This window comes from Astyanax mexicanus, chromosome 14 (assembly GCF_023375975.1).
Source record: "Astyanax mexicanus isolate ESR-SI-001 chromosome 14, AstMex3_surface, whole genome shotgun sequence".
Classification (NCBI taxonomy): domain Eukaryota; kingdom Metazoa; phylum Chordata; class Actinopteri; order Characiformes; family Acestrorhamphidae; genus Astyanax; species Astyanax mexicanus.
The window spans coordinates 20,240,722-20,256,221 of NC_064421.1; the positions used below are offsets into that span (position 1 = coordinate 20,240,722).

Genomic DNA, 15,500 nt, shown 5'->3' on the forward strand with positions numbered 1-15,500 from the left:
TGTTGCCTATAGGTTCGTGTTTATCTGCCTCAGAAAGACATATTTAATTGGTACTACTTTTTTTACAGAGACTGGACAGGATGTGTGTTTATGTACGTGCACATCTGTTACCTCTATTTTTAAAGTGTATACACATCCAGAAAATCCCCTAGAACACATGCAATATATATAATCTATTTTTTTTTCTGGGGGCAGTATGCAGCTGCCTGCTTTTGGCTAATGCTAAATACCACCCCTGCTTGTCTCTGCAGTGAGGAGTTTGAGGGAGCTCGCAGCAGCACCAGTTCCTGCTGAAGCTTCAGGGAGCTCATCAATTTTTAATGGGTTACATTAGCACCATCTCGACTAAACACACAGAGCCTTTTATAACACCCGGCTAAAAAGACACATCTGGGAATGTGGGTCATACCCACTGTGCACCCATTAGGTCTATAAAGCCTTGGTGTGGTGCCTTTCTCTTCATGTTTTTACTGTCTCACACCAGAAGAAAATAACCATAAACCTAAAATAAGCAAACATATAGTTTGTTAATGTTCTTAATTAACCCTCTGAACTCTGCTAATGATTTTACTCATATTAATAATTAGTGAGGCTGGATGATGGATTGTAAGGGTGTGTCCCTATTTGTTCCAAATGAAGAATTGGTCAATAGGGAAAGTGAGGAGTCTCAGTAAACCTGTAATGAGATTCTGAAAATTTGGGGGAAATCACTAGAATATGCTTAGTGTCCTCATGCTACTAAGATAGCCGTCATTTAGCTGTTTTAAATTTTTTGCTAATTCTATGCGAAAAACTAATTCCTGTTACTTTCATTCCTGTTACTCAAAACATAAAAGGTAAAAGTGCTAGTAACAGGGGTGAACTTCAGTAACAGGAATGGGTGCCATTATCAGGAGTGTTTTTTTGTCATTAATACCATTTCTTTAAAATAAATACTTTTTTAAAAGAAAATTAGGAATCAGTGGACAATGTCACACAATTTTCGTAACCATCTACAGCTTAAAACCTTGTACAAAATTAAGTAAAGCTGCCTGAGTTTAACCAGTACATGTTTTGAACAGTTTAATGCATGTGTTAGATTCAGAGTTGAAAAAAAGACAAAAAAAAATAGCTAGTGTACAGTATATCGGGCTTTATATATGTCAACAACCATATAGTAGTTCCAGTTTGTAATTACACCTCTTAAGGCGCGGTATACAATTACAATCACCTTCTAAAACCACCAATGACTTTAAAACATCAGTACTGTATGAAAATTCATTGTTGATATCTGGAAAAAACAATATAACACAAATTCAATAGTATGTTTATTTTTGGAATATCTGACAATTTATGCAAAATATTTAATTTTTTCAGTTTTATAGTATAAGAGAAGGACATTATTTTTCTACATGCTTGATTGAGCCACTACTACTAGTTTCTACTTTTGACATTATTTGTGTAAGTAGTTTAAAACCAGCTTTTGGGTTATTTATTTAAGTGGTAGGGTTAGCTTTTAAACAAGAACCCAGCAAGCACCTAATGATTCAAAGCCTTTCTATAAAACACAATCCTTGCAGCTCTTCCCTGCCTGTCATAAGATTGGATACCCACAGGAATTCTTCCTCCACTCAGCTTTTCTCTGGTCTCTAGCATTTTAGACTTTTATCAATATTCTCCCATAGTAGCTGTTGCATTTAACCCAGGAAGGCTTTTGAAGGCATATATATATAAAATGAGTCAAATCATACTTTTTTTGGAATGTTTCGGAATTGGCCTGTTTTATAGTCCTGTTTTACTTCGGTGGATTTTCTTTTGAGGACGCAACAGTGTTTGGGGTTAACAAATTTCTTTTGCATGTACTGAACTATCATCAGTGACCAAATTAATATTTTTTTATTCTATGGCACCTTAAAATTAGGAAAGTAGAAGAATATATTAAATAAATGTATATCTACATTCTGGCTATTAGCTTCTAATTGGGTGGTGAGTTAGCAGCATTACAATATAACAGGACTGTGAAAAACAGCTGAAATATTTTTCTGTGTTGGAAAAAATAGATCTCCATTTTAACTATTTCTCATAAACCTGCTCTAGAGTGCACTCTAGTGTCTGAACAAAGCAAAAATGGCAGTTCTCCTTACTTGCATTGACTGTATATGCTCACTAAAAGACCTACAGGAAAAATGCTTTATATATAATAGTTGAATGTCCCACATTGTGATCAGATTTGCTAATACCTGTGTGAACTGTGCATTTAGACACCATCATTAAAAATATGATTACATGTCATAGCTGATATTTGAAGTAAAATCTTTTTCTCATGACTGTTTAAAGCGTTTTCCTCTCTTGTCTCTTCGTTCTGCATGTGCAGATGATCCGGATTCCACTGGATGAGAGGCCACTTTTCGGGGTCCCCTTCTACTAGTCGACTCCTCTTTCCCACCCTAAAAAAAGTTTTACACCAGTAAGCCATTACATCCTTTCAATGTTAATATTTTCACTGTCAGAAGTACAATACTTTTTTTCTTATCTGTAATTTGTCTGCTGTTTTTCCAATTGACATTGGAAATGCTGTCTACTTGTATCCGGATATTAAAAGAAAAAAAACTCTCTGTGTCCAGTAGAGATCTCTTTGTCCACAAACAAACAAAAAAAAAAAAAAGATTAACTTCCAGCAGGAGATACTAACATCATACAAACTTAATGTAAAAATAATCAAAAAGAAGCACCGTTAAATATAGTGAGAAATTTAAACAAATTTACTAATAATAAAATAAAGATTTTAATAATAATAAATAAAGATTATAAAAAATAAATATAATTATAAAGATTCTAATAATAAAAAACTCTAAAAAAGCTTCTCTAAAAAAGAATGTTTTCAATCACCTAAAACAGTATTTGTGTGGACAGGAGGTCAAAACAGACAACTTATTGTGAGCCCTTAACAGTTTTAAAATGCATTTTAAAATGGCATTTAATTAACCCTGTGAATCTTTGAGCAGAAAGAAAACATTATGTTTCTCTTATAAAATATTTTCAAGTAGTATTATGTGCCAATTGGCATTTCTTGCTCCTGGGCTCCTCCTACAGTCAGGAAGAGCTATTTCCTCAGCATTACACACTTTTCACAAGGGGTGGTGGGTGCAGAAATATCCTGATCCCATTAATCTGTGCCTAAGGTTATGGGACAATCACACAGTCAGTAGAGGCCATGATGAAAAGGCTCTAATAGAGGCATTCCGATATTTCACAACAGCAATCAATCCTTTATAAAGTGGACAACAAAATACAGGCACTGATATACGAGTGGCTGTATTGCCCTCCATATGAAAATCAGCCTAAAAATTCATTATAAAGAGTCTTCAAAATAGCAATAAACAGAAAACTTAACAGAAAAAAATCAGTGAAGAAATTTATAAAGAATTGTCATACTGGATTATTCTGGACTATAGCTTTTATACTGAACCATGCTCCTAGATGTAAAATTGATATCCTCATTTCCTAACAGTGGCTGTGTGTATAGAACAGGGCATTAATCTAAGCTGAAAGCACGCTCTGATCCCTGTCAGATACAGGTAAAGCCTTAGCCACAGCTGATGAGTTAATGGACTGCAGCCAGGGCAATATGATAAATTATAGAAAGAAATTAGTGCCAAATTGAAAGCAGTAACTCTACTAACAGAAGGGTAAATGCAGTGTAAATTATGTACAGGGTTGTGATTGGTTTTCACATTTTGTTTTGGCATGAATATCACATTGTTCTGACTGAAATTTACCGTTATCATGTTATGTTGTGTTTAGGTTTGACACATTTGAACCTTTACCCATTGGATCCATCTTTGCTGACATCCTAAGATCAAATTTAGAAACTGTAGGGGCTTCGAGTGGTTCAGCGAGCCACTATGATCGGGAGATTGCTGGTTCGAATCCTGTTCATGTAGCTTTCCAACAGCTACCGGAGCCCCGAGAGAACGAATTGGCCTTGCTCTCTCTGGGTGGGTAGATGGCGCTCTCTCCCCACATCACTTCAAAGGGTGAGGTCCGCAAATGTGAGCCAATGTACCCGAAACGAGTGTCTGCGCTTTTCTCTGAGCAAGCTCGCTACTTGGTTTCGAAAAGAGGCAGTGGCTAAATTCACATGTATCAAAGGAGGCATGTGCTAGTCCTCACCCTCCTGGTGTTGGAGCATTACTAGTGATAGGAGGAGTCCTAATGAGTGGGTTGGGTAATTGGCCGCATAAATTGTGGAGAAAATGGGGGACCAATTTAAAATAAAATAAAATTTAGAAACTGTAATGCAATGAGTGAAAATAAAACTTGACATGTTAAGCATGTTGAGCAACAGATACCTAAGACTACCCAGTATTCCATTTGCTTTCCACAAAGTTCAGCACTAAACAGTTTAATGAGGTTTTACCTTTTGCAGCTGTTTTAGTGTCTCCATTAGTGTAAATGTATCACTCTTTATTACCCTGAAGTTAACTGCCTGCATAAAGCACTCAAGGGTGATTGAACAATTAAACAATAGCCTGAATCCAGTATCATTAACACACATCTAAACACAGCAGAACGTTTGTTAGTATGAGCTCATGCTGAATCACAAGAACATCTATCCAACACTGCCACAGTGTGGCCTAAAGGAAGTTCCACACTGATTTCCTCAGTCTCACCACATCAGTAAAGGATTGCTGTCACTCTGTAATACCAAATTCAGATTCAAATGAGCATATCTTACCCGTCTGACCTCTTTTTTGCCTCCTTTAGGCTTGGCAGAGGATTCCAATAAGCCAGGTGATCCTCGAGACTGAGATTGTCCTAGAACAAAGGAAAAAAAGAGGGCTCAGTAGATCAAAGCAAGAGATGGAATCTTTTTTTTTTTTTACCAATAATCTAACCCCATTTTATCCTATTACCTACTTATTAGGACCACCTCTATCACTAATTATGCTCCAATACTCCAACACTAAGAGGTTTAGGACTAGTACATGCCTTCTCTGATACATGTGAAGCCATTTACCGCCTCTTTTCCAACTGCCACTGATGTAGCATTAGCAGGTAGTCAGCGTGCTCGGAGGAAAGCGCAGAAACACGGCTGACAGACGCCCAGCAGATGTCTGTGTTGACCACATAATTTTGGGGAGTAATGTAGGGAGAGAGAGAGCGAAGCCTACTGTGCTCTCTTGGATTCTGGCTGCTGATGGAAAGCACCATGACCCAGGATTCAAACCAGCCATACTCAGATCATAGTGGAAGCACTGAGCCATTACATTAGTTTTTAACACAACAAAAATAAATACATTTACAGTCTACTATAATATACGAATATCCATGCATTGAATTTTTACTTTAAAACCCATTATTTATTTTACTGTTTCCATTTCTAAAACAGCCTAAAGATTTAATTCTAGCCCACAATATAAGTACATGCTTGAATATGATCATAATTAAATTAGAACCAATACTAGCCTAGGATTTCTGACACGACACCTGCATTTATTTTGGTCCAGTTTAATTTGTTTTATTTTCACTCTTGGTGCGATTTGATTGGGCAGATGTGAATACAGTTACTTCACCTGGATACGACCTAAAATGACTTTATCAAGATCCTTAAAAAGAGAGGCTCTTGGTCCGTTTCTAAACTCTGGAGCTTTCGGTTTGTGATGAGAATTTAATCTGTGACAATTTAATCTGAAAGCTTGAGTTTAATCTGGTATATCATCCAGATAATTGCTACAGTTAAGAACATTTGCCATCTCTTACTCCATGCAGAAATGTGCAATAGTCCAGAACACACAATCTTCTTTCTGTATTTATTTTCTTGCTCCACCCCAGACAGGTCTGGCCAATAAGTGGAGAGATAATCTTTATGTGGTTTATAGTAATGCATTATGGATTGCTTTAAATTTTTCCTGCGTGAAGGTAAACTAAAGCAAAGGAAAAATGCTCCAAGTTTCCACAAACCTTTTGTGGCAGCTGAGACCTGTTCCACTGCATGCAGCAGGCCTGTGGAGGCTCGTCTTGTCTCCAGGCCCTGCTTCCACCAGCTGCCCACTCTACAGTGGCCTATCCCGTCGGGTGTAGTCCGGAAACACATCGCCACCTTCGCTGTTGTAGTCTTGCCTTGGCTGGGGGATTTGTCTCTAACCTGATCAGAGGGGCTGAGCTGGGGGCTGCGGGTTGGACTGGTGCAGGGTGACACGGAGACTCCAAGAGGAATGTGCAGCTGATGGGTGAAGAAGTCTGTCTCTATGACAGCGCTCCTTAAAGAGGCTAATGAAGCAGACTGGCATGGATCTCCTCTCTTTTTTAAAACATATTTCTTTTCGAGGTCCTGCATGTCCTCAGAAGGGGCACAGGAGGTAAGGATCTCTGGCTGATCCACCGAATCCTGGGAATCCGAACGGGAGACCTCAAAGCCTTCCTCAGCTAGAGGAAGAGACAGTGCTCTCTGAAGACAGTACAAAGAAACACAAATAGTGAAACAACAGAGAGCCAAAAGGTGTTTTACGCATCATGTTGTACATGTAAAGATGCTCACCCTTAAAGGCTCAAGTTCCAGAAAGCTGCTTGTTTCAGGCGTTTCAATGGAGAAAGATTCCTGAGGATAAAAACTTTCAGCTTTCTGTTCAGAGGTTAAAGATTCAGTCACATTTTCTGCCTTAATGATGTCCTCAGATACGACTTTATCATAGACTGCTTTTTCTGTATAAAAAAAAAAGAGACAAAGTTACACTCAGCCAAAAACTTAAATACCTTTAAGGCTCCTTTCATGCTAAGTCTTTATTTTATAGATAAAAGAACACGTGAAGTTTTGAAAATGACACACATAAATTATGAATGTTTTCACATTGTGCTTTTTTGTGTTTGATGCATTAAAATCAAGTCAAGTCAAAAAGCTTTTATTGTCATCACATCTAAATACAGGTACAGTCTAGTAAAATTACACTGATCAATCAGCTTCATTGCCATTGTTCCAGATGAAACAAATGAGACAATGACAGAACAGTTCACCTTAAGCAAACCGTGATACGATAAAAAAGAGCCTATATAAATACTCTTAACCTACCATAATCAGGGGTTAAAAAATTGTGACTGTCTACAGGAAGCTCAGCAGGAGAATGCACTGCTTGATTATCCTCATTGCTGTAGCACTGTGACGGAAGGTTAAACTTGCTCTTTGACCTAAAAACAATAAAAGATTAATCAAGACCTAAATAAAATATTTAAAGTACTATTTATACCAAAATATCCGTAACATTAACACCACCTACATTGACCACATAAGAGAGCTTTGTAGTTTTATAATATATACTTCTGTTTTTCTTTATATTATCATATTTTCACCCTGTTCTTTAATGGCCAGGACAACCACAGAGCATGTATTGTTTGAGTGATGGGTTATAATCAGCACTGCATTCTATAATTATAGATCTAGTAGATATAGTGCTCCTATATGCTCAGTGGATAATACGTTAGCTAATAAGTTGGACAGTGAATACAGTAAAAATGTTAATGTTATGGCTGATTAGTGAATAATGGATTGCAAGTGAAAACTGTTTTTTTTTTAATTATATTTATTGTAATGATAATGTTCAAAATTAATATTTTAAGCAGTTTATTGTAGTTAAATTTTAAACATTCAATCTGTGGGCAAAGTGTTGTTATAATATTAATTGGTTGCTGGGTGTTGTTTTGATATATGAGTCAGTTGTTATGGTGTTTCTTTAGTAAAGGTATTCACTGGTAGGGTAAGATTTTCCTAGGCGGTTGCTAATGTGCTACTTTGGTATAGGTGCTGGTTGTTTAGATGTTGCTAGGCGGTTGCTAAGGAGTTACTAGGTTGATGGTGAGGTATTGGTATACCTTTATACATTAGCATTTGACTAAATTGCAGTAATAATAATAAATAAGAAGAAATAGATCAAAATAAACGAAAGTGAAATCACTGAGCCTTAAATAAAGTATACCGTTTCTTAGTTTGTGCAGTTTCTACTATTGGACTGTCAGTTGGGTCTGAGATGTTTTCTGGAACTGCAGACGTGGAGATTTCCACAACACCTGCAGAATTAAAAACGTTTATCACAGTTAATGGTAAAAACAAACAGGTTTATTACATAGAAATGTAATAAAAATGGATATGAATAAAATAGAGATGTTAGGAATACTCGAGAAGCATAGCCAGTAAAAGAACTACAACAGGACAGCAGACTCACACTCATAGATGTCCAGTTCAATTGCACTTCCTCTCCGCAGGCTTTTAAAAGGCATTGCTTCTGTAGAACCATCCACAGTCAAAGTAAGGTCTGGGCAACAGATCTGAGCCAGGTTTTCAGGAGCTCTCAGTTCATTGTCCAGCACCTGGCAGTCCTCTTGTGTACATGTAGAAAAGGGGCTCTGCACTGTCTCTGTGCTGCTGTAGATGGCAGATGGGGTTTCAGATGGGACAACAAGCGGTGAAGATGGGGCAGTTGTGAAGGAGCATGCGGACGTTATACTGTCTGGAGATGTAGTACCAGAAGATTCCACTGACGGAGACACACATACCAACTGAAAAAAAAAGAAAGAATAAAAAAGAGGTTCAAATATAAATCATTGAAGAGCACCGCCCTGGAGGGTTAAGAACATTTTTGATTCTTCTAAACTGTTACTATTTTAAGGAATTGGGTTTTGTTCCAATATCTAAGGAATACATAACTGTGTCTCAAAAATAAACTCAAATGATGCTACTGTACCTGTAACAATGCAGGCAATTCATCCTCTAGCTGCTCCAGCTCTGGGCTTCTCTGAGGAGCCTTCTGAAGCTCTGCTGGATCAGGTGTGTCGGGCAGATTATGGCACGCAGGATGTGTTGGATGTATATTCCTGTTCTCCTCTGTGATCTCCAGATGCTCTGGCCACACTACCAAAACCCTATGTAAGAAACTCAGGTCACAAGTAACCCACAGGTAACCATTCTTTCCTCTGGTCTTTATAATTCACAGTTAATCCATACAGTATAATACAGTAAGATTAATCTCTAGTTTTACCTTTCTGTGGTTTGTAGTGAGTTAAGGTCAGTCACAGTTTGTCTAAGATGTGTAATCAAATCTTCAGGCGTCAGAGAGCTGTTGCTGAGACACTTGTATAACAGTGCAGATAGTGGACGAGAGGTCTGGTCTAAAAGTGTTAAAACACAACGTGAGTCAGCTTATACAAAATTTTCTTTGTTTGACTAATTCAAAAGCTTTATACACAATTTCTTCAATGATAAAATAATTAAAGAAGTTCACCTTTTCCCTCTGGACTGTTTAATTCATGTTTAATGTTATCTTGATTCGTGGCCTCAGGTCTCACTGAATCTGGTCTTTCAGGTAAGTGGGGCTGTAACTTCTGAGATATATTGAAAAGTTACTGTAATTAGCAACAATCCTGTATATATATATAGTCTTTCTTGTAATTAGTACAGTTAATCAATAGTCTGTCATATTCTTAAAGATACAGTATTTGCAGGACTACAGTTCTGGAAAAAAATAGTTAGACTTATGTTTTTTGGGGGGGTTTCTCTTTATTTTACTATTTTTATTGCCATATTGTGAGTGTATAACATTTTCTTACAATGATCTAAATTAATTCCTCACTCACAATTAAGTAACTTCTTATACTGGTAGTATTTGTTATTTAACACAGACTCATTTTAACTACTAGTATATATGGAATAACACTCACCTTACACACAGCGGTCAGTGCTTCCCCACAGACACAAACATTCTCACATTCATGAATGAAGTGTTTGAGTAGGTGCTTGTTTCCTAATTGACCATGTCTGAGCAGCATCCAGGCCTCAGAAACACGACTGAAAAAAAATTATCTGTGTTTAGCAGTGGATGTAACACAACTGTATACTGTGAGTGAGATTAATTATGATGTACTTGTTCTGTAGCAGGACGTCCATATACAGTCTGGCATTCTGAACGCTCTCTATGGCAGGTGTGGTGTAGTACAGGTACTTCAGTGCTGCCTGACGCTCCCCTCGCTTCAGCAGGGTCCTCAGAACAGCCCAATGGTGAAGTGATAACCAGGGTGAACTGGCCTTTGGGCTTAGCAGCATTTCCATTGAATCCTATGGGAAAAAAAACAAACATATTTTTCAGAAACCTAAATGTTCCTGAGGATATCAGGTTCATTGTGTGTGTTTAAACTGCTCTTATAACAATTGATTCTAATGTCTCATTACTTGAACAAATAAACAATAAGAAACCATGGATGAATGCTAAAATCAAATTAGAGAAGACATCATACAGACACAAAGCCATGGTCCATGAGCCAGAATCCACGGATCTGTTGGGAAAAGCTGGGTGGGATGCTGAAGGTGCGGCAGAATGATTTCAGAAGGTCATCATTACAGCGCAGGTAGTTAGACACATCCAAGACAAAGTACATTATCTGAAGGTGTCCAGTTAAAGAACACTATTAAAAAAATTCACTGAACTTAAAGTGAAACTGAAAACTAAATACACTCAAAGCAGGATACAATGGCCTGGACACATGTGATGTCTACATGTGGGACCAGCACAAGATTTAGGAGAGCGTTAAGAGAGGGTGGAGGGTAAGTCTGGTAGGCACAGTCTTCTGAAACCCATAGTGGCCCATGCTGTTTAACCAAACGAGCCATTATGTCCTGGATAAGGGAGCTCGATCTGTATTTATCTTCAATATCACATCTAATGAGAAAGAGACATATATCATCAGCAGGGGTTATTTGTAGTATCTGTGCAAAAGTTGTACAGGAGAATTCCATCAATTGTTCCAAATTTCTGCATAATTCACTATTTTAGCTGTTAATAGCTTTATTTATATTTAGGTAAAATTTCTTATTCTAGAGAAAAAAACAAGGTTGTAACTTTTTTTTATTTGATCAGATTTACCATTATTTTACCATCATCAACATTACATATTAAAACATTTTACTGCTGGTTTGAACAGTCAATATAATAGATATATTTATACATTACAGCTACTACCTCTGTAAATAAATATGAATTGATAATTATTTTACAATACACACCCTCTAAAAAAGAAAACAGTTTGGCCACCTCAAGCTGATCAAGCTGATTAACCAATTTGTTTTTTCACCAGCATAGGCTAAGTTTTTCCATCTTAACCACTGACTTATGCAGAACACATAAAAAGTAAGAGTAAATGTCTTTCTTTAAAATGGTCCTCCATTAAAACAAAAAAATCTAACATTTTAAAACATTCCAATGCTTAATAGTTAGTGGGAGAAATTACCGCAGCTTCAAGCAAACTCTTCTGGGATTCTGGTCCATCTTACGCCACATCTGAGAAATCTGCTTGAACTCACAAGCATCTAAAAGGAATGTAAATCTTATTAGACTAATTGAACATTTAATGTCTGGTCTGCTTTTTTAAAAAAAAGAATGTTTTATTTAGAAGACTTATTTTATTTCCACTGATAATGGTGATTAACATTCACCTTTGATTTCAATGGTATCATCACCTTTACTAATCTTTAACAGAACATTGCTAATGACAGTAAGAAAGTATAAAATTATCACCTGGGTACTGTGGCAGAAGTCCAGTTAAACTCCACCACTGTACCAGTCTGCCGAGCAAGATGTGCTGTCTGAGTATTTGTTGCTCCTGATTTGAGCAGCCCCAGCTGATCATGTGACCATCAATTAAATACGTCCCATTTGTGAGCCCTGCGATGGGCAGACATGACAGAAAAATGCAGAAATAATGCATTTACATATAAAATGTACTTGGAAGAACAGTGACATTCATTTTATCAATTATTTTAAAGAATGTTAGATATGATAACGCACTGTGTGTAGATAGATGAGGATCAGTGAGTTTCTTTCCCAAGCAGCTCAATGACAGCAGGTTCTCCAGTTTCTGTGTCAGTAAATGAACTTTAGTGAAGGCTCTCTGGTCCAGACACATCCAGAGGCCCTTGCGCTGGACAAAACCTGGAGTCAGAGTGGGAAATTACTACTTGTTAATATCTATGCAGTGAGGAACTGTCATGTAAAGGGACTGTTGCGTGCAGCCAGTAAAGGAGAGAAACAGTGGATGAAACGGCAGGTTTAAATTCAATGTCAGGTATCAGTATACTTGATTCCCTACCTCTTCACAAACAAGCAAGCATGTTTGGCCTGGATGACATTTTTAATGCCACACTTAAAAAAAAGAAAAAAAAAAAGAAAGAAAAGCAGGGGGTTCTTAGGACGTTCTTGCATGCAGCCCTAATCCAGTGCAATGTACATTTGCTGTTTTGGAACTGTATGATCAAACTTAGCCTTAGTGTCTGTTTACCAAAAAAACTGAATTAATTCTCTGTGTGAATTCTCTAAATAGCACTACTAAGGTACATTTATGACTTAAATTGCATTGCTTAAGTAAAAATATGATCATAGTGGCACTGCTGTGAAAGCTAGCTAGCTAAAAGTGTGACTAGAACTGCAGTGCTGAATAAAATAAATACAACAAACCTACTAATGTAAAATTATGATTAGAATAGCACCGCTGAGGTCAATGTAATTCAATAAATGTAGTTTTGTAAAGGCTTTTTCTTTGAAAAGCTAGACAAAAAACTTTCATTTTTTTCACTTTTATTTTGTTCAATTTCTTATTTATGGCCCAAACTAAAGGCCAAATACTAATTAAATGCACATTTTATAAATGTAACTGAAGGCTTAGCTCTAAATAGTAATGGTTCACTACTGTATCTATATAAAGAGATTAGTGGTGACTCTACTGTTGTAGTGGATTTCCTTGTACTCACAGAGAGTTAGCAACTCTTTCTTGGTCATTTCCAATGAGCACTGAAGCCAGCAGTTAAAATTGGCCAGACTATTCTTCGCATTGTCTTTATCTGTTGAAAATAAATCAATTATACAAATAACGACAGTTATATTGCATTTGCCAAATACAAATCAAAGTTTGTACAAAGAATGGTGTTATTATAGTGGCCTCAGCAACTATATATAGATATAGCCATGATTAGTCCTGGAATTGCTTGCCTTCAGTGATGATGCATCGAAGCCAGCAGAAGATGTCCTTCACGTTGTTGTCTGTTAAAGAATTGTTCCACAGGGCTTCAGTGTTGAGCATCCTTTTGCTAGTTTGGAACATCTCATAAGGAGGAGATGAGAGGGGAGATAATTCAGAGAACCTGTGGGCTGGAGTTCCGGTGGTTTCTGCTTGAGGTAGAAAGTCAGTTCCCCCGTCTAAAGAGCAGAGTCAAGAAGGAGAAATAAAATTTTAACAAAAAAGGGGTATGTAAGCTAGGTAGATAGTATTTAATATGAAGCCGGGGCTTGAGGCATGGCTCCTCCCAAATTATAAGTTATTTCATAACCCCATTTACTGGCGTAGAAAGAAAGGCTCCACTACATATGACTCAACACCTGCTACTGAAGGCACTGGAGTTTGAGCGAATTAAGATGTTCTTCTTTGAGACATTTTTATGACTAATCTAAAGACCAGAACCAAAGGTTTAGTTTTTCAATCTTTAAAATCTACTGGATGATTCACTCCAAGTTATCTGCAGTTGAGCAAAAAAAAGCATGCCTTATTTGGTATGGTTACAGCATCACCCTGCTCGGTAATATTCAGACAAAATTAAACCTGCAGCAGTCCTTGATTTTTTTTTCTTAACATTAAAAGAAGTAGAATTTCTGAGTGGATAGGGGACAGAACAAAGTGTTTTTCCATGGAGTTCTCTGACCATGATGGATGGATTTTGCTGGTTACCTGAGCAACTGCAGTGCTGCTAATGGCAAACTCAGCCTTCACCTGGTACTTCTCACACTGTTCAACCAAAGTAACACAGAATTAGAACTGAGGGGAGCTGGCAATCTAAAACAGAACAAAATAATCCGTGTTAAAACTGCCAGATTCATTGACTCTGAAAGTAGACTGCACCACTATACATGTTGTGTAAAAAAAAATTTCACTCATGCTCAGTGCAATTACACATTGTCACAAAAGAGATCTTTAAATGCCCAAAACCTATGGACTGTCGCTTTGAAGAAACCAGCTCAGTCCAGCTTAATCTTCAGTCATCACACAGGTTTATTAGCAGTGTTATGACATCAACACCTGCTTAATATACATGTCCAAGACTCACCGGTAAAAGCACCTTCCACCAGCATCCCACGGGCCAAGAAGAGAAGCATCTCCCGATCTGCTTACTGGGTCCCATGAGCTTTCCCCTGCTTCAATCCCCTAGGCTAGAATAATCCACTAATCTAGACCTGCTCTGGATCCCATTGGCTCTTTGAAGAGTGAGTGAGGGTGGGTAGGCTAGATATGGTATTACTTTAAATATGAATATATGACATACAGGGTATTATGACATGAAGGAGCACTTAGCACTGATGAGCAGATGTTACATGAGACAAGATAAGGTATAACAAAAAAATTCCTCAATTATTTATATTCACGCTGTTAATATGGGAAAAAAGGCACATCTCCAAAACACGGTAATTATTGTTAATTGAAAGATGAAAAGATGGTAATTTCTGGTTAGTAACAATGTCCCTGTATCCTATTAAGTTAGTTTAAATCTGAAACACACAAATTCACACCGGACCTTGTGGACCTGCTGTTGTCGTGCTGGAATGTGGAAGTGTTCATTTCGAGTTCTGCTTGGTGGAAAAGTGGAGTAAAGTAAATGCCACAAAATTTGCAGAACTAGCAATACCATTAAGTCAAGGGACACAGTGAGACTTACTGATTGGCTTGTTTCCATCAAAACCTATACTTGTCTTACCCTTTTACCTTTTTACTTACTGAAATGGCATACAATTGCATTGTTCAGCTTGAAAAATCGTACCAGTTTATGTGCCCCATTGTAGGAACCATTATCCAAATGGCAGGCATTGTGTGCTGTTCCACCTCAAAAACCACAGGAATAAATGACATTGTTTAATAGGTAGAAATGGTGCTTCTTGAGAGAGAGAGAGAGAGAGAGAGAGAGAGAGAGAGAGAGAGAGAGAGAGATAAAGCATATGTGGAGAGAGAGAGTGAGAGTGTGAAGGAGATTAAATTCTATGCTCTTTAAGGATTTCAGTGTTGCTGTCAGCCTATGAGCTCACTGAAAACTTTACCCCTAATGTCATCAAAAACATGGCTCTAATGGATCTGAGAGGCTCCATAAACCCTTGCCGTATTCACTAAAGGCTGCTGCAGATTTTACTCCTTCATCTGAAAGCAATAATACAATAATCCAGAGTCAGATCACACCACAAAGTATGAAAATATGAAGAAAATTCATACATTTTACAGACTGTGAAAATTAATAAATTTAAAGCAACTCACATTTTTTAGGTGCACAGTTACAATTTATAGTCCATAAATACTGTTATCTTGAAAATGCTAAGGCCACTTCCCATCCTCTTACTTAACACTACTCTTACTCACTCCCGCACTCTCTCTCATATACACGCCCATAACAGTCAGTCAGTGAGATTTGTGTAGGTGGCAGAAGGTACTCTTCCAAATCCAACTGGGCT

At 37.4% G+C, this 15,500-nt stretch overlaps 1 protein-coding gene across 3 annotated transcripts; it reads right to left on the reverse strand.

Moving 5' to 3' along the window:
- Positions 1-1,112: 1,112 nt before the first annotated feature.
- LOC103041179 (uncharacterized) lies at positions 1,113-15,494 on the reverse strand. Of its 3 annotated transcripts, XM_015607013.3 has the most exons (21): positions 14,114-15,494; positions 13,738-13,794; positions 13,005-13,211; positions 12,767-12,856; positions 11,808-11,951; positions 11,538-11,684; positions 11,251-11,329; positions 10,493-10,682; positions 10,261-10,404; positions 9,891-10,081; positions 9,688-9,814; positions 9,252-9,351; positions 9,009-9,138; positions 8,715-8,892; positions 8,196-8,529; positions 7,950-8,040; positions 7,049-7,164; positions 6,521-6,684; positions 5,944-6,430; positions 4,718-4,797; positions 1,113-2,426 (listed from the first exon to the last, which is right to left on the reverse strand). In XM_015607013.3, exons 3-21 carry the CDS (start codon positions 13,114-13,116, stop codon positions 2,301-2,303), a joined length of 3,030 nt encoding a protein of 1,009 aa, XP_015462499.3. In that variant the 5' UTR covers positions 13,117-13,211; positions 13,738-13,794; positions 14,114-15,494; the 3' UTR covers positions 1,113-2,300. The 3 variants fall into 3 exon arrangements, with proteins under 3 accessions (XP_015462499.3, XP_049319421.1, XP_049319422.1); XM_049463464.1 differs by lacking the exon at positions 13,738-13,794; XM_049463465.1 differs by lacking the exons at positions 11,808-11,951; positions 13,738-13,794.
- Positions 15,495-15,500: the final 6 nt, after the last annotated feature.

Bases quoted from the DNA above. Each gene is read 5' to 3' on its own strand.
- LOC103041179 (XM_049463464.1), bottom strand. From the start codon at position 14,162: ATGCTTCTCTTCTTGGCCCGTGGGATGCTGGTGGAAGGTGCTTTTACC. The intron at 4,798-5,943 runs GTTTGTGGAAAC...CCTTTGTTCTAG, and splicing joins GGTCTCAGCTGCCACAAAAG to GACAATCTCAGTCTCGAGGA. The intron at 2,427-4,717 runs GTAAGATATGCT...AACTTTTTTTAG, and splicing joins GCAAAAAAGAGGTCAGACGG to GGTGGGAAAGAGGAGTCGAC.